This window comes from Chelonoidis abingdonii, chromosome 1, assembly GCF_003597395.2.
Source record: "Chelonoidis abingdonii isolate Lonesome George chromosome 1, CheloAbing_2.0, whole genome shotgun sequence".
Taxonomy (NCBI): Eukaryota; Metazoa; Chordata; order Testudines; family Testudinidae; genus Chelonoidis; species Chelonoidis abingdonii.
In genome coordinates, this window is record NC_133769.1 from 262,188,759 (window position 1) to 262,207,250 (window position 18,492).

The 18,492-nt window shown below is 42.4% G+C and overlaps 1 protein-coding gene across 11 annotated transcripts in view; it reads right to left on the reverse strand.

Moving 5' to 3' along the window:
* NAXD (NAD(P)HX dehydratase) overlaps positions 1 to 18,492 on the reverse strand; it is an 84,569-nt gene that overhangs the window by 58,364 nt on the left and 7,713 nt on the right. For all 11 annotated transcript variants that reach the window (XR_012654993.1, XM_075061497.1, XM_075061496.1 and 8 more), the window contains 3 exons: positions 18,020 to 18,170; positions 12,464 to 12,509; positions 11,160 to 11,248 (listed from right to left, as the gene is read on the reverse strand). Coding sequence is in view for 10 of the 11 variants with exons in the window: in XM_075061497.1 (XP_074917598.1) it covers positions 11,160 to 11,248; positions 12,464 to 12,509; positions 18,020 to 18,170 (286 nt within the window). In the remaining variant the exon portion in view is untranslated. The remainder of the gene's footprint in view (positions 1 to 11,159; positions 11,249 to 12,463; positions 12,510 to 18,019; positions 18,171 to 18,492) is intronic.

Below are 18,492 nucleotides of genomic sequence, written 5' to 3' on the forward strand. Positions count from 1 at the left end.
ACTGGTTCTCTAGTACACTTGCCCCATATTCTAGGCAGGACTGACTCTATTTTTAGAAACCATAAAGGAGGGATTGACTCGGGGAGTCATTCCCAGTTTTGCCTTAGCTCCCCCAGCCGACCTCAGCCAGGGGCACCCATGATAGCAGCTGACAGTACAGAACGAAAGATAACCATCATCTTATTGCCAATTTACAACGGCAGCACATGGTACAGAATGACTGATAACTGTCTCTGCTATCATGCAAAAGCAAACGAATGCTGCTGTGTAGCGCTGCAGTAACGCCTCTGTCAATGGCATCCAGTACACATACGGTGACCGTAAAAAAAAAGCTGAACGGGCTCCATGGTTGCCGTACTATGGCGTCTGTCCGGGGCAATCCAGGGAAAAAGGGTGCGAAATGATTGTCTGCCGTTGTTTTCCCGGAGGAAGGAATGAGTGACGACATTTACCCAGAACCACCCGCGACAATTATTTTTGCCCCATCAGGCACTGGGATCTCAACCCAGAATTTCAAGGGGCGGGGAAGACTGCGGGAACTATGGGATAGCTACGGAATAGCTACCCCCCAGTGCAACGCTCCGGAAATCGATGCTAGCCTCGGACCATGGACGTACACCGCCAAATTAATGTGCTTAGTGTGGCCGCGTGCACTCGACTTTATACAATCTGTTTTAAAAACCGGTTTATGTCAAATCGGACTAATCCCGTAGTGAAGACGTACCCTTAATGTGGAGAAAAACTTAGTTGCTGCTGTCGCTTCAGTGTCTCCCAGAATGACAAGGCTCACGAGTGAAAAACAGGATCAAGTATCACACTGAAATATAAATACTATATTTATAGTCCAATTCAGGGCTGGCTCTAGCCATTTCGCCGCCCCAAGCACGGCAGCACGCCGCGGGGGGGTGCTCTGCCGCTTGCCGGTCCTGCGGCTCCGGTGGACCTCCCGCAGGCGTGGCTAGCGCGGGAGGTCCACCAGAGCCACGGGACCAGCGGACCCTCCACAGTCACACCTGCGGGAGGTCCACCAGAGCCACCTGCCGCCCTCCCGGCAACCGGCAGAGTGCCCCCCGCGGCATGTCGCCCCAAACCCTGGTCCAATTGATTTGTTTTATAATTATATAATAGAAGTGATAAAGTCAGCAATTTTTCAGTAACACTGTCTGATTTTGTAAGCAAGCAGTTTTTAAGTGAAATGAAACTTGGGGTGTGCAAGACAAATCAAACTCCTGAAAAGGGTACAGTAGTCTGGAAAGATTGAGAACCTCTGCCCTAAGGAATGTAATTGCTACCCTCTATACATTCCAGTCAGCACCTTCAACTGATCACAAGCTTCAGCTCCCAGAGAGACTATTCAAAATGATCAACGCAATAAAAAATGTGCCTCAAAGGGGGAAACATGAAAACAAACTGCAAGAGAAACCCCCCTCATGCATCAGATTCTGAGAGGAACTGGTCAGGAGAGCAAGAATCATAAAAGATGAGATCTTCAGAGAAGCAGAGTTATGAGATAAATTTTCTCTTATCCAACAGATATTACCTCTGCAGGACTCCTACTCCTGAAGCGCAAGCAGCTCTAGGAATGTCCCAAAAAGAATAGCATTAACAATATAAAGAGGAGCCAGGAATCTCTCATAAGTCCAACACATAGGGGCGGCTCCAGGCACCAGTGCAGCAAGCACATGCGTGGGGCAGCAAGCCGCAGGGGGCAGTATGCCAGTCACCATGAGGGCGGCAGTCAGGCAGCCTTCGGCTGCATGCCTCCGGGAGGTCCGCCAGCCCCACGGCTTCAGTGGTAATTTGGCAGTCGGTATCCTGAAAGCGTGGAACCGGCAGCAGATCACCCACAGAAACACCGCCGAATCCGTGTGACCAGCGGACCGACTGCAGGTGTGCTGCTGAAGGCCGCCTGACTGCTGTGCTTGGGGCTGCAAAAAACAGAGACGCCCCTGCCAACACACAACATTGGAGAAGGCAAAAAAGGATTAACAATCCAATGCAAAAACTGACCAAATGAAAATTAGGGATGTCCCCAAATAAAAACTTTTTTTGAGCAAGGTGACTGGGCAAGTGTTTGGATTCCCCTGCTGTGGGAATGAAAATCTCATGGTGAAAATCCACTTGGAGGTTGAATCCAAGCAATAATACTTCATAAATCTGGAGCATAAACTAAATAGTTGCTTTGCAGATAATCTGCAATGGAAACATTCCTGAGGCAGACCTAAGTGGCAGCTTTTCTTCAAATGGTGTGAACCTTTAAGCATCTGCTCAGCTTCAGATTAGCCAAACAGCAGCAATGTGAAATGCCATCACATTTTTTTTTTTAAACTAGGTTCCCTTAGTAATAGTAAATTAAATGACAGATATAAATAAGAAAGAGGAAGTGTCCCCATAGCGGGATCCAAAGGCACCTTCCTGAAAGGCCCAGCAAAGATCTCCCTGGTTCTCCCCTGGCTACTGGTAAAAAGGGCAGAAGGGAAAAAGGATACAGGGCTTAACTCTCTCCCTCCCACCAGCTGCTGAGAGGACAGTAGTTTTGCTGGAAGACAAATGTAAGAGCTTTATTGTCTTTCCTTCCTGCTCTCCCTCTCCGGGATGACCTACATTTTATTTTCTCATGCAAGTATGAATAGGTGTATTTGTCAGCATCTTATGTGCTTGTTATTCTTGTTTCTTTCTATGTCCAAAACACGTATGAGGCACAATCTGCAGTGAGTATCTAGGAAATGTGGAAGGTGAGAAAAATACAGCCATAAACTCATAGGCAAGAGTGTGGAAAGACTTGCTGCACCTGAAATTTGTTCTAGGCATTCTTTTGAACCAGAGTTCTGCATCTGACCAAATGGAGGCCTGGTGTTGTGGGAGGATGCAGAGCACTGGCAAGCAAAGTGTAGTCACCCAATCAATAATTTCACTCATCACTGAAGAATGTTTGCCAAGTCTTGCTCATTAGCAGTGCACTCTAAGGGCAGGTCTATATTTACAATGCTACATCAGTGCAGCCGCAGCACTTCAGCGAAAACGCTACTATGCCAATGGGAGAGCTTCTCCCATTGCTGTAGTTAATCCACCTGTGACGGGTTCCCCTGGGGTGCCAACTGGAACTAGGGTATCACTGAGCCTGAGCCCCCCGACCCACCAGCCTGGGCTCTCACTCACCTTGTAATGCTGTGACAAGCACAATGGTAGTAACCCCGCTGTAGTAGCATGCAGACAGGCTTTCTGACCAGCCCCTGCATGGGAAAGCTATACAGGTAGGCACTTACCAGCTTCCCAGGCCCACACCCCTCTCTGGAAGGTATACATGAATTATACAGTCCCATGCTGCACAGGGAACTGTACAGGATAAGCTCATGAAATTTGTCCCCCTCCCTCAATGTGAAAGAAGATATGCAACAGCCTTCTGCCACAAGTTATGATTTCCACACACTGATTTTAGACAAAACAAGAACAAGTTTATTAACTAGCAAAGATAGATTTTAAGTGATTATAAGGGATAGCAAACAGATGAACGTAAATTACCTAGCAAACAAACAAAAATGCACTCTAAGCTTAATATACTAAAGAGATTGGATATGAGTAGCAAATTCTCACCCCACTTGTTGATTTAAGCAGTTTGAAGAGATGCTTGAGGAGCCAGCTGCACTTGCTTGCAGCTTAAAAACCTCAGGTGTTCCTTTTGCAAGCTAGAAATCCCTCTAGCCTGGGTTCCCCCGTTCCCTCAAGTGCAGTCCTTTTTTCTCAGGTGTTCCCAGGAGTCTCTTGGAGCGGGGAGTCAGTGAAGAACCACAATGTCACTTCCCAGCCTTAAATAGCTTTTGCATATGGTGAGAACCTTTTGTCTCTCAGCTTGGTTCTCATGCCTTTCAGTGGAAAAATACTGGTATTCCAAGACGGAGTCCAGTACCAGGTGATCTGGTCACATGCTCCTGTAGTGTTATAGCAGCCATGACTCGGAGACTGTAGCATCCTGAGGAAGGCTCCCTGGTGGGAAATTAGCTTTTTCTAAGACCTGTTGTTCTCCCTAACGGCCTCTCCCAGCCAGCCATCTAGACTGACTGCATTCTGCCTAATGGATGTTCCCCAGGTGTAAACACATTTGTAATAGATGTATGGACAATACTCCTAACTTCAGATACCAAAATGAAACATCCATACAAATAGGATAATCATATTCAGTGCATCATAACCTTTTCAATGATATCTTACATGACTTATCTTGCACAAAACACGTCATAGTTATGCCATAATCAGAACACTATCTCTATGAAGAATATGGAGCATAGTGTCATACCACCTCTGCAAGAGGCGATAGCTATGTTGACAGGAGACGCTCACCCATGAACATAGCACTGTCTATGCTGGGAGTTAGATCAGTATAACGGTGTTGCTCAGGGGTGTGGATTTTTTTTCAAATGTATGTTTATAGTATTGACCTGGCCTAAGACTCATTTAGGTAACTCCAAATAAATTGGCATATAGTTACAAAGGTCTGTTATATAAAATAGATAAAGCCATTTATATTTTTAAGTGGCCAGTTTCAGAAGTCTAAGCAGAGTCTTATCTTCAGAGATAAGAAAAAGTTTCTGCTTGGTGACTCAATAGGCTTCACTTGTGTTTGTCCAGTGCTGCAGGTAATTATAGGAAATCGCATTTTAGATCTGCTGACATTTACACTGAGACACCTTATACAGTAGATAAGCAGATCTAAAACTAGGACACAGTGTGTAGCTCCAGGATTTAAGTAAATCTTAGAAAGTGGAGTAATTAGCCAATGTTCCAAACGCTGGGTCAGATCATAATTGGAAACTATGATGGGAAGAGAATATTCTGGGCAGATTAGTGTGAGGGGGAGGATTTTCCTTTTGTGTGAAGTTATGTGAATCTATAAACTCCTACGACTGATCAATTTGTTAAATTCATAAACAATTATTCTTGCCATAAACTGACAAGTTAAATTTTATTTCAGAAAGGCTGTTTAAATATATTTAAATATAAGATAAATAATTGTATGTTCATGAAAGATAGCCGACTGACAGTTCCAGCCAATGATGTGCTGCACAGGAAATGCAAGACATATCCAACCCTTTAATTAAGTTACAACATGGTTTGGTTTCAATCACACCACCAATTTTAATTTGTTGCAGCAGTGCCAGGGAACAGCCATATTGGAACCACATACCTTGACTCAGATTTTTTTTTTTTTTAATAGTTAGATCATCATGAAACTGGGGCCCTGACCAGCTGAAGTCATTAAAAATTCCAAGCACTGGTGGGCTAACAATTTCAACTTCATAAATTTTACACTACCTATAATTTTCTTGTACTTTTAAAGTGGGGGATACAGTAGTTACAAACACCTCCCCCACCCCCGAAAAAAACAAACAACCATGTATTGTTGCTGGCACAGATGGCTGCCACGTAAGGACAGAAGAATGACCATACTGGGTCAGACCAATGGCCCATCTAGCCCCATACCCTATATTCCAACAGTGGTGAGTGCCAGATGCTTCAGAAGGAATGAACAGAAGAGGGTAATTATCAAGTGATCCATCCCACATTGTCCAGTCCCTGATTCCGGAAGTCAGAGATTTAGGGACATCCATAGCACGGGGTTGTCCCCCTCACCATCTTGGCAAATTGCCATTAATGGACTAGATGCAACCTTAAACTATAGCACTGCCACTGTAAAGACAGACACAAGACATTTCAAAACGTTAAAGAGAACTGCTGCAGAACTTTTGCAAACCCCACTAATTCATGGAAATCTTCTTTACAAGAATTATATTTTGCTACTGGCCATATTATAACAAATCGTTTTTACTCTAATTAGGAAAAAGTTCGCACAAAGTCTTGATTATTTACATACAAGACCTGTGGTCTAAGCTTCTGGTCTATGGGTAGTATACTGAAATGCAACAGCCACAAGTCCTAGTCCCTGAGCCAGTCATAGTTCCCCAGGTTGGCAGGGGCTCAGAATATGACTGCAGATGAGTGAGGCTACGCTTTGCGGAAAAGGGAGAACTCAAACTGCTCTGAAGTCACCCCTGTAGTAGCACCCTTGCTCTTTCAGGGTGGTTGGCCTCAGTCCAGAGTCTCACTCAAAGGTAGGTTACATTTGGGGTGAATCAGGTGGGCCTTTTTCTAGGGTGTGGTGATGGTTAAGTATGTAAGAATTTTTGCTGTATCTGCCAGACTTCTTGCCTAACCTTGCAACATTATCTCTTCTCACACAGCCAGCTGACATTTAGGGGCTAGATCCTGCCCCTTAAGTTTTGCTACTGATATCAATGGGTATTGAATGGAGTCCTTAATGAGGTATTGAGGGCCAAGATGCACCACTTGCCTCTCTATTGAGCAGAGTTTGAAACAGAGTCCAGGATGTTCCAAATCCCAAAGTGTAAATATCACACACCATTGTTTTCATGCATTCACAGCACATAAATTTGGTTGAGCAGGCCTGTATGCAGTGTTTATCATTGTGGCCCAAAAGCTGCTAGGAACTCAGCTACTTGTAAGGCTGGGAAGAGAAGAAGGTTGATTGGCAGGGGCATGAACAGAAAAACGTGGCTGCTTTTGGAGGGCACTTTGTGTGACCCCTGCAGCTGGAGGACCTGCCTCCCCTTCCCACCCCCAGCAGCCAGCGGAGCTGCTTCTCCCCTCCCACCCCCCAGCGGCCGCAAAGCTACCTTTCCCCTCCCCATCCCCCAGTGCCAGAGGAGCTGCCTCTCCCTGTCACAGCCCTGGGGCCAGAGGAGCTGTCTTCTCCCCGTCCTCCTGTGGCCCCAGGGCCAGAGGAGCTCACTCTCCCCTCTCCAGCACCAGAGTTGTGTGCTCCTGCTGACTGGGGAGGAACCTGTGCCACCCCCGGCGCACACCCCTGTTGGCTGGCCATGTCAGCCAGCTGGAACTAGGACATTTATCATCTGTACTGCAATAGCACTTAGAGGCTTCAATAATGACCTCAACAGGGGTGGGCAAACTTTTCAGCCCAAGGGCCACATCTGGGTATGGAAATTGTGTGGCAGGCCATGAACACTCATGAAATTGGAGTTGGGCTAGACGAGGGGTGAGGGCCCTTGCTAGGAGTGTGGGCTCTGTGGTAGGACCAGAAATGAGGAGTTCAAGCTGCAGGAGAGGGCTCCAGGCTGGGGCAGCCCCCGACTCTGCGCCCCAACTCAAGCATGGGAGTGGGGAAAGCCCCAGATCCCGCTTCCCTTGTGGGAGCTCGAGGGCCAGATTAAATTGGTTGGCAGGACAGATGTGGCCTGCGTGCAGTAGTTTGCCCACCCCTGTACTAGATACTGTACACACCTATAAAGATAACACAGTGGCCACCACAAGAATGTACAGTGTAAGTATGTGATGACATAAAAGATTAATATGATGAGAGACAGGGGGGTGAAGAGGGAGATTGTGATCAGGGCCCCGTGTACTTCGCTGCACTATGGGCTCAAGTTTTGCAGCATGTGCTATTCAATTCAATTGCTATGTTAATTAGGTTACCTTGTTGATTTTTTTCTGAAATCCTCTCAGAAGGTGCAGCAGGTTCAGACCCCCACTAAGAGGTGAAAGTAAGCCGGTCCGGTCCGGTGTACCGGCAAGAGCCAGTACGCCGTGCTGGACCGCACCGACTTCCACGGCGGGGACTGAAAGGGCTCTAGGCTGCCTGCAGCGGCGAGGAGCTCTGAGCCCTTTAAATCCCGGCCACGGCTGAGATTTAAAAGGCTCAGAGCTCCCCGCTGCTGCGGGCAGTCCAGAGCCCTTTGAATCCCGGCAGCAGCTCCAGCAGCCGGGCTGGGGCCAGGATTTAAAAGGCTCTGGGCTCCTTTCAGCGGCAGGAACTCTGGGCCCTTTAAATCCCTGCCCCAGCCCTGCAAAGCTTGGGGTTCCCCCTGGTGCCCTGAGCCCTGTAATTTGCCCCTGAGCCCCAGGTGGGCTCCCGGCCACGTCTTCAGCTGGGAGCCTCTGGTTGATTTAAAGAACCTGAGTCTCCCAGCCACGGCTGGTGCCCCAGGGCCTTTAAATCTTGAGAGGCCATGCCTCTTCTGGATGAGGCCACGCTCCCCTCAGGACTCCGGCAGTACCGGTAAGTCCTGTAAGTTACTTTCACCCCTACCCCCACCCCATCACATTTTGAATCCTGGGCATGACAGAGTCTGCCTGCCTTTCAAGGCTCATCAGCTCAGCCTCTGGCTGTCACATACCTCCTCTGACCCACACCTTCAAAAGACAGACAAAGGCCATCCTGATGAGCCCAGAGAGCTTTTGTCTCACATTCCAGTTTTATAGAGAGCAGGGCAGGAAAATGTGCTACTTATTGTAATGCACTCCCTCTTGAGGTGAAAGCAGTACTAAAAGAGGAAGCTGCAGTCAGGTCACAGCAGAGCAGAGAGACAAGATGTCAGACTCCTGACTGCAGCAAAATGGGGCATTGTTCAGCAGTTTGGCAAAATGTCAAATTCTGCAAAATAAAAATCAGTCAACACAGAATCACAGAATACATAAGACCCTGATAATGATTGGCATAACAAGCAGGATCACAGAGCGTCAGCTGCCTAGCCACTGTCATGCGTTGGGCAGTTATCACAACAAAGGTGACCTTTAATGAACAGTACAAAGGAGGCCAATGCAATAGCTCTGCAAACTTTTACAGGGAGCATCCCCCATTCATAAAGGGCAGCATGAGAGATAAACATCCCTTGCATAGTTGAGAGAAAAATGGACGCACAGGCTTTGCCGTTGCTGGAAGAGCAGAAGCAGGGGCTGACTGCTCAACACCACATAAGAGATGACATGTAAAAGATGCAACTAAGTCTTGAATGGCTTTAAAAATGAACGTGGGCAGTCTGTTTGATGCAGACAAAACTGGATTTAAAACATTCAATCAAGAATTTGGGAACCCACAAAAAAATGTACAGTGTCCACATTTATGAGGAAAGACCATTATTAAGGCTGCAAATCATTCACAGAGGTCACAGGATAGGGATCAGGGCTGTGGCATGGGGATGGGAGGGGCTCAAGGGTGCAGACTCTGAATTCTGCAGCAGCAGGTGCGGCTGACCCCAGGGAAGTCCCGGAGCCAAAACACTACTCTGGCAACCGGTCCCCGGCGCTGCCCAGGAGCAGCAGTCTTCAGGCACATTCCCCTCCCAGCAGGTAAGATTTAGTCACAGGTATTTTTAGTAAAAGTCATGGAAAGGTCACAGGGCTGTGACATTTTGTTTACTGCCCATGACCTGGCCATGATTTTATTAAAATACCTGAGACTAAAACATAGCCTTAACCATTATCTCACATTTGGAGGCAGGAGAACGGGCAAGAAGTCTTATGGGGAGATGAAAAAAATTTTCAAAAACCAAATCTGAACATTGTTGTTTGCATTTTTAAATCTTAAATTTTAAATAAATGTTCCCAGCAACATCCAACCATACTGAATAAGTATATTAGCTGACCGTTTCTGCTAAGTCAGTTTGAAGTGTAAAAATTAGCAATATTGACACTTAAACAGTGATCAGGCTTCAGACCTAAATGTTCTATTTGGATGAATGGGGCAAGTTCTCACACATACATACACCCACCCACCTCTATACAGTGTTTATTTTACAGAATGAATAGGACAGCGCATTGAATTAGCATCAAAAGGTTCTCTTTGCAATCAGAGGGGCAAAAATAAATTTATTTTTTTTTAAACTGACAACTTTATTCTACAGAAGACGCTGAACTAAAATCTGTGTGGAAAAAAGAATCTCTAGAAATTCCATAAATAGAGATTTAGAGAGAGAATATGTCACTTCATTAAGACCCAGCAATCTCTTGTTTGCTCATGATTCTCTCTTTTCTGACCATATTGTCTCATTTTTTCTTATGATACTTTTCCATTATCACCAAACTAGTCAACAGTACTATGTATGAACTCCTCCCATGTAAAATCATATTGGCTAGCCCAACTGTCATAGCTCCACTGACTTCAATGGAGCTGTGGCAATTTACAGCAGCTGAGGATCTAGCCACTGGACTGTAGACATTAGTGTGGCTGCACCAGGGCAATGCAAATAGCTTTACCTTGTTTACACCAGGAAAACATAAAGGTGTGCTGGAAAAAAAAAACAAAAAAAAAACACCCTCCCTCAAAAAACCCTGATTGCTTACTTGTTTTAAACATTTTTAAATGCAAATTTTCACATAGAAAAGGTTTAACATCTTTAAAATGTGCTAACTGGTAGCTGTCAATCCCAGGCTTCCCTTTAGAGTTGATCACTTTAAAAAAGGTGCTAACATGTTTTTTAAAGTATTAAATCCTGTCTACAGTAGCATTTATCAAATGTTTTGACTCTTGTTTTTAAAGTGCTATTTTTTTCTAGTTTAGATAAGGCTTTAGTGTGTGTAGACATAATTTACACCAACGCAGTGCAATTTGTACCGCAAGTTCACCGTAGGCCTTGCTTATAGGGCTCTAGATCTCGATTCTTATTTGGTACATTCATACCTAACCCAAACAGCATCTCCCGTAAGATATCCAGTTAGCGACACACTCCGGACAACTGAAACAAACCAAACAACTAACCCCTCACAAACTGATATAAGCAGACCTTGATATTTTATAGGGAATCTAGTTAACCTTTAATGGCTAAATTTGTTATCTACAAGGTGAAACATTTAAGAAGTTTAGATTAAGAAGAAACTCATAAAAAATTAATATCAGTTTCTCGTGCAGTAATTTAGCATGAATAGTGTTATGTCCACAGTGATGAGAAAGTAAAATCGATTCAGAACCAAGAAGGAAGAAATTAGGGATGCAAGTGTTTTATTTTGGCTTTTAAAAAAAGATTCTAAACTGCTGACTTGTTCCATACTCAGTTCTGGATTTTGTGACTGCTCTCATTTAATGCATTACAATTACAAACACGTCAGCAAGCAAGATGAAAGAATAATCTTTGCTTTTTTAATTTGTGCTTTGACAAAGTGGTTCTAACAACTCAGAGTCGCCATATGCTCTTAAATGAAAATACGTAATACATAATCACTTTTTTAACCTCTGATTCGCCTGTCCTGTGATTCAGGAAGAGAAATACTGTAAACCAATGAATTGTCACACTGAAATGTTCAATCTAGTAGTCCTGATTTGATCATTTAAAGAGAAAAAAAAAGTCACTTACAGCACTGGATGAACAATCAGTTCTGGACTATATGATTTTATTACAGCTGCTGCATCTTTGGTACAAAATACATGGGATAAGTCTGCACCCTAAAAAAGAAAATTTGAATTATAATTTGTAATCTTAGTAGTGCGTAAACAATTATTCACATAGCTATTCATTGAACAACTATGAACTCCTAGGGCTTGTTAAATAAAGCAAACTTGGTACCTGTTTGTTCCATATCGACTAGCATGTCATTCAATAATTTGGAGAGAAATTACTTTATTTCTTAAATCTAACTTCCATGCTAACTTGCAAACTTACAGAAATACTTGCTTATTGAACAGGATTATGGCAAAATCAGTGAAAGTTTAAGACCAGATCTTGAAACCCTTTATCACAGGAGTAATCCTCTCCATTCATGCATGAGCAAGAATGACAGGCCTAGGCCCACAGTAAGGAAAGACAAAAAGGACACAGCCAAGTAGGAGCTGGGTTACAACACAGACAAAAATCATGTTGTGCTGTAGTCACGCAGGATAAACAAGATTACCCATGAGTTCTTTTCCAGTCCTAAGGTCTTTTATCCAATGAGCCAAATCTGGACTAGAGATAAACTGGCACAATTTCATTTATTACGGTTGAATTGCATGCATTTCTGAGTTTGACCCTAAGTTTCTTTTACCTCTAATAGGAAAAAGCAAAAAATAATATACACGTAAGTTAGGTAGCCAGGGACAAGAAGTTTCCAATACTTCAGATGTAGAAAGAAATACCAAATTAAAAAGACACAAACACCTAAAGGAAGACAGTAACCTACTAATGGCTCCTCTGGTGTATTAATATTTAACATTTTCCAAGCCCTGAGCAATTTAAGGTCCTGATCCTGAAGTTTGTTCTGTTAAGGAGAAATGTTATGCCTGTGCATAGGCCCACTGAATTCAGTAAAGTTCAGTAAGACTGCCTGCACATATCATATGGGCTGTATTATGGCCACAGTATCTTGTTGGATACTGAGTAGTCACCTCTGTCCAACTTTAAACACAAAAGAGCCGAGGTTAATTATTTTTGGTCTTGCCTAAATTACATAATAATAAACTTTGCTTACTGAAAAAAAAATGAATGACTTACAAATCTGATAACTTCTATGACTAAGAAGAATATGAATCTTCTAGAACTCAGAAATTATTAAAAAGATAAAGGTTACATTTCTAGAACTAAAATCCCATGCACAGTACAATGCAAGCCTTTTACATATGACACTAGACAATCCAGTTATGTTATTAAAAATACATTACACACGAAGGCAGTAAAAAACCTACCACTTTTAGAGCTGAAATTGCAGCAAAATATGGTGCCCCAGTGTACCTACAAATGAAACATTTTCTAGGTTAGGAAACAGACACATACAATTGTTATCAAAAGATAAAAGTTAGCAGTTGATCATCCTGCTACAATGAAAAATCGAATTCAAGAGCAAGTTAAATAAATAAACTCAAGTAGTTCTTATTTATAAAGAATGGGTGAAAGCCTGACCCTACTGAAGTCAATAGCAAAACTCCAAGTGACTTCAATGAGGCTGACATTTCACCCTATGCATTCACTCTCACTTGTGTGATATTTACATGGAATACATCACAAATAAAAGCTAAAATAAGAGTCACCTCAAAGTACTCACATAAGCATGAGAGAGACAGACTCAATCCATTCAGAAAAGAGACTCAGAAAAAGCTCACGTATAAAATATAGTACCTTGGAACATGCCTTGGCAGGTCAAATTTGGGCTCTAGTAGGCCAATCAAAAAGTGAATTAGAGAGACAGGGGTAATCCAACAGGGAAATCCTAACTGTAACACAATAGTGTATTTAGCTCTTTATGTAGTATTTTTAATCTGCAGATTTCCAAGCACTTCACAATAGAGGTAATATCTCCATTTTTGTCATCTCTAAACTGAGGCACAGTAAGGTGAAATGACTCACCCAAAGTATCACAATGGGTGTCATGACTGGGAGAACTGGCAGTCTTGCCTAGGGGTCAGAGCAGGTCACAGTTCAAGACAAGCCTGAGAGCAAAACTGAGTGTCAGGTGTCAGAAGGAGTCAGGTTACCAGGAGATAAGCAGCAGTATCAGATACTGTAGGGGAAGCAGTCCTAAACATGGGAAACCCAGCTGCAGGGATAACTTCCTGTCCCTGTGCTTGGTTTAAACGGAGGCTCGGAACCAAACAGGCCCATCACCATTCTGTCAGTCAGATCCCAGGACTGGACTCCTCTGTCAGAGTTCAGCTTCTATTCCAACAACTGTTAGGTCACTGGGTGACAGGTTGGAACTTACTAGCTCCTCAAGACCAGGGTTCAAGACATGTGGTCCCTAACCAGGAATAGAGCCTAGGTCTTATAACTTCCAGTCCAGTGCCCTCCTCGATTGACCTACACCGTCTTCTGTTCCCCAGAGTTCAAATCAGGATACTATTAGCAAAAATATGCCACATGATAAGTGTTGAGAAGGTGCATAATAAGAGGCTCAAAAGGCAGCCTGAATCCAAACCAAGGACCATGACCAGGTAGCCAAGATGTAGTTCATAGGGCTGGTGTAAGTCAGGAATTGCATGAGGGCATCACAACTATGATCAGTCTACAGCAAATGTTTCACCTTGTTACTTTATTCTCAATGTTTCTCCCATAAGCTCCTTTCACACAATGTAGAAGGTAATTTAAAGTAAGAGATTAGGGTGGAAAGAAGAGAGAAGGTAGAGGGGAATGGAATCCAAACTTCAACTGCATGTATAACCAAAACAGCAATGGCATGACATTTACCAGAGGTGGTTTTTAACTACCCCTGGAAAAGCTAGTTAGAAAATGCCTTGAACAGTGACTATGATAAAAACTGTTTCATTAATGCATATCACCTTACACTCAGTTTTAGCTACATTCAAACTGTGGTTACATAAATTAAATTAAATTTCTGAATTTATTAGCTTAAGTTTGGCAAAAAAAAAAAAAAAGGGAAAAACTGAAGTGGGTGTAATTCTAATATATGTAATCATAGCATTGAACACAGGAATGTCTACACATTTTGTTTGGTATTTTCTCAAGAAAGTTATACATGTTAGTCAGGCTCTGTTCCATATTACATAAATAAAAATCAAAAACAGTTGATTATGTGAAAGTGACAATAATGCAGAGCTGTAGGCTTGAAGCATTAAGCAATCAGAAGCATGCAGAGTTGTAGACCACCACTCCAGGTCCACCTGGCTGTACAGCATTCTGTAGCACCAGCCCAACTTCGATGAAGCGTACGAACTGAGCCTCAATTTTGAACCGATGTTTGAAAAGTTTGAAAAGATTTGTTCTGTGCTTCGTGAACACTGATGCAATTGCATCACCAATTCTATGAAGTCAGATGCAGTACCAGTATTCTTCACGTTTTTCCACCATGTTACAGGGGAAACGTTTTCCTTCATAGCAGATGAAAATACTGATTTTGGATATGGAGTTTCTACTTTAAATGCAAGTGAATATGGCAGAAAGTAAGGATTTTTACTGAGCAACCACGGCCCAGCAATTTCTTCTTGTTCAGTTGACAATTCTTTCCTGCTTATTTTAGATGAAGACCAAACCAGGTTGGCGAACATGCATATAGGAGTAATTGCTTCATGAAATCTCTTTTGTGCTGTTGCTTTGCTCGGTGCAAGATCTTCAGTAGATCCAACCATACTTTGCATACAACTGCAATTATTAATGCACCCCTTTGGAATGTGTCAAATGCCACAACAACTGGTTTCCATTGACTGATCATGTTCTTATGCTTCTTGGTAAATCCCTTGATAATTAGTTATACTGACCACTGTATCTTCAAATTCTGCCTCACGATCACTCACAATCTTGAGATAACACAGCCAATTTTTAATTTATGTTTCCAAACATGTTATTTGACTGTTCCATTGTGTCTCACTGGGGATTTGGGATTCTACAGATCCTTGGCATTTTTTTGACCAGGTCCCAGTATTCAAAAATACTTCTGTAAATCTACTACGTTTCATCAAAGCACTTGGTGCAAGGTCTTGTCCAAGTAGATTTAGCCAATTTAAGGCAAATCCAATTGTAACTAAAGTGTCATTTTTTCCAGATCACTTCTCTTTCTTTATATCTTTTCCCTCACACTGTCTGTCAAGTAGCTCTTAACACCACAAACATACAATTCATTTACCAATGCCTTGGCTTCTCTTGCCAGGGTAGCACAGTACTCCAGTCTTATTGCTTCCAGTCGCAACCTCTGTCACATTTTGAGATCTAACCCAGACCAGTGAGAGGTTATGTCATTACTTGCCCTGTAACTCTGAATGCCTTAAAATGCTCTATATGCTGTAGCTCCCTGTCTGTCCGCTCCCAACCAACATACAAGCATGCACTGAATGACTGTATGTTAAGCAGCCCTGGTTCATCAGCTTTGATTCCAGCAGCCTGCTTGCTACACTATGATCAAACTCTGGTCTCCACCAGCCTTTGTTTTTATAGCCAAGTGACCCCAACACACACCCAATCCCTAAACCATCTACCCTGAAAATGTCCAGCCCTGTCCTGGAATATTCAGGGAAGTAATACGGTCTGTTGCTCCTTTAAAGTCATAAAAGCACAGCAAACTGTTGCTTTAACTGGATTTAATAATGAATTTAAGTCAAACATAGCAGTAGGCTGATTTGGAATAAAAGTAGAACAAGTTTATTTAATCAAAAATACACAGATTAAGTGCATTCAACAGATGAAGTCAGAAATGATAACAATAAAAGTGAACATTTAAAAATTTAAAACTTAAATCTAGTACGATAGTCATTGTTAAAGATGATTTTCCTCTGATCCAGTCTTCTTTCCAGCTTTTTACTAAATGACCTGGTCAGGACATCAGAGATCAAACTGCTTGGTTTCTTTGTCTCCTTAAGGCAAAGAATCCCTTAGGGGCTCACTCCCCCTCTCTTTATAGTTCAGTGAACCTTTGAAACATATTCTTCTGAAGGGTACCCTCAGGTAAAGTTCATTAGTTCATGCCGAATAAAGGAGCCATGAGGTTTGGAGGATAAGGTTCCAAGCTGGTTCCTTCCCTGCTGGCTGTTGCTACTATGCACGTTTTCTTGTCCTATGGCAACTTCCCATACAAATGAACAGCTCACTGAATTTGGCCACACCTGTTCTGAGGTGTTGGCCTCTTTTCTTGTCTGAGGAAAACCTGTTTATCAACTCCCCCTGACATGCTGTGTTTAAACACCTTTTAGTCACAGCCTTTAAAGCATAATATTAGTGAGTACCTATAGTAACAAGGCTGTGTGTGAAACATATATTGTACAATGACATTATTGGCCAGCCTGTTATTTGTTTTCAAATGATACCTCACAAGGCATACTCTGTATAAAAATCATTGCGGTGGTGTGAAGGGTGTGAATACAGAGGGGCCTAGCTCACAATCACTGATACATAAACCACAATTTTCCCAGCGTGCATACAGTTAGCTATCACTGGATCACTACACATTACTCCAACCATCTGTTTTTCCATATAATTTACTGCTACTATCGTCAAGCGATCAGTATTTGTGTTTAACAGTTCACCCGCTACCTGCTTTCGACTGGATGCTTTGCAGCTTGGCCTTAGGCATCTAATCATTGCTTGAAAAGTTGCATGTTGAATAAAAAAGAAGGGAATATTATAGCCATAAAATATTCTGCAATTTTCAAGTCTAATTTTTGTTTCAGTTTTGGAGTTGTTTTTGTTATTAAAATATCTATTTGTGGGTCAAAAACCATGATACTTACACCTTGTTTTCTTTAGCCAACCTGGATCTGGCTGTTTTTTGATGTAGTTGGCAATGGCAATGTAGGTATTATCAGTACTCATCCTCAGGGTTTGATTCCAATTCTACTACTTAGTGTATGCGCAACATGCCTCAGGTGGCACGTGATCAGGATTCAACACCAAATTTGGTCTGCTGGTTGGATCATTAGCTTCCACGAGTTGGTCCAGATACTGACGGGGAGTGCAGCGTGAATGCTGATCCATGCATTTAGTCAAAGGGGATCTGGTGTCTTTCTTCTTTCCACAGCATTTTGCAAAAGGTTTCTTCATATGGTCTGCCTTCCCAGTCACTTTTTCTTTGCAATTTCTGCCTTTAAGACTCTCTTTGACACCACCATGAACTTTCTCAAAATAGCCATGAACTGGGTCAAGTGGTCTGCCACCTTTGCTCATGCTGAAATACTTTGACTTGAGTCACTGTACAAGTTGCAGCAATTGTACCCCAGCTAGCCAAATTAAGAGACAGAGTACGGGACTAGACAGTTAGTTTAGCAATTTACCTCAAACAGAAAATGAAAAACTTCTGAATATGGGAATTCCCCTTCTCTGTTTGCTATAGCAAAGGAGGGGTATTCCCCAGATTCAGAAGTTTCAGTTTCTGTTTGAGGTAGCTATAGCACTAGCATACTGTTTTAGGTGGAGGGTCTTTTTTGTTTTATTTTAACTGAAATTAAAAGGGACCATGTTACTGCAAAATCATCATCACATTGCTCGATATTTGCCAGTAATTGTCATTAGTATGTTCTAATAATTTTATTCTTCCAGTTTCTCAGTTTAAACTGGTATTTACCAGCCCTGTCTTAAACTAGTTTTTCCCCCAGGAAATTACCAACCCTTAAGTCTTGCATCACTGACATAGGGGGACATGTATTCTGATTCTAATGATAGACTAAGCAAAGCCCCCTTTGAAAACATGGGGTTCACAATCCCTTAAAAAACAGTATTTTCAATGTAACTGCTTTTTAAAAGTCGTAAAACATGTACTTGAGATCCCTAATCAACAACAGCGTATATATTTCTGTTTAACTTACTCTTGACATCCTCCCACGATGCCTATCCGTCCATCTTGACCTTTATGCTTCTTTGCTGTTAGAGGAGGAATAACATTGCGCACCAACTGAAAAATATTCTCCATATCCTTTATAGAATGTGTTTTGTGTAGTGAAAAGGCTCTCTCGATAACTGAAAAAGATAAAGACATTAAAAAAATTATTTCAGAAATGTCTTTTTAAATTGATAGAAACCTCAGTGAAGTTTGAAACATTCAGAAGTATTGGTGTAATCAATTTCTATAATAGAGGTGTTACATAGTTGTACAGAATGATTAAAAACCCCAAACTCTCCAGTTTCACTTTTAATAAAACTATTCAGTCTTGTACTCAGTAATTGTCCTTGCCAAACCAACACCACACATAGAAAAACAGATGTTTGAAGAAAGTTACGACACAACTCTGAAAATATTCTGGTAACAAACAAGAAAACACCAGCTCTGTGCAATGTCAGC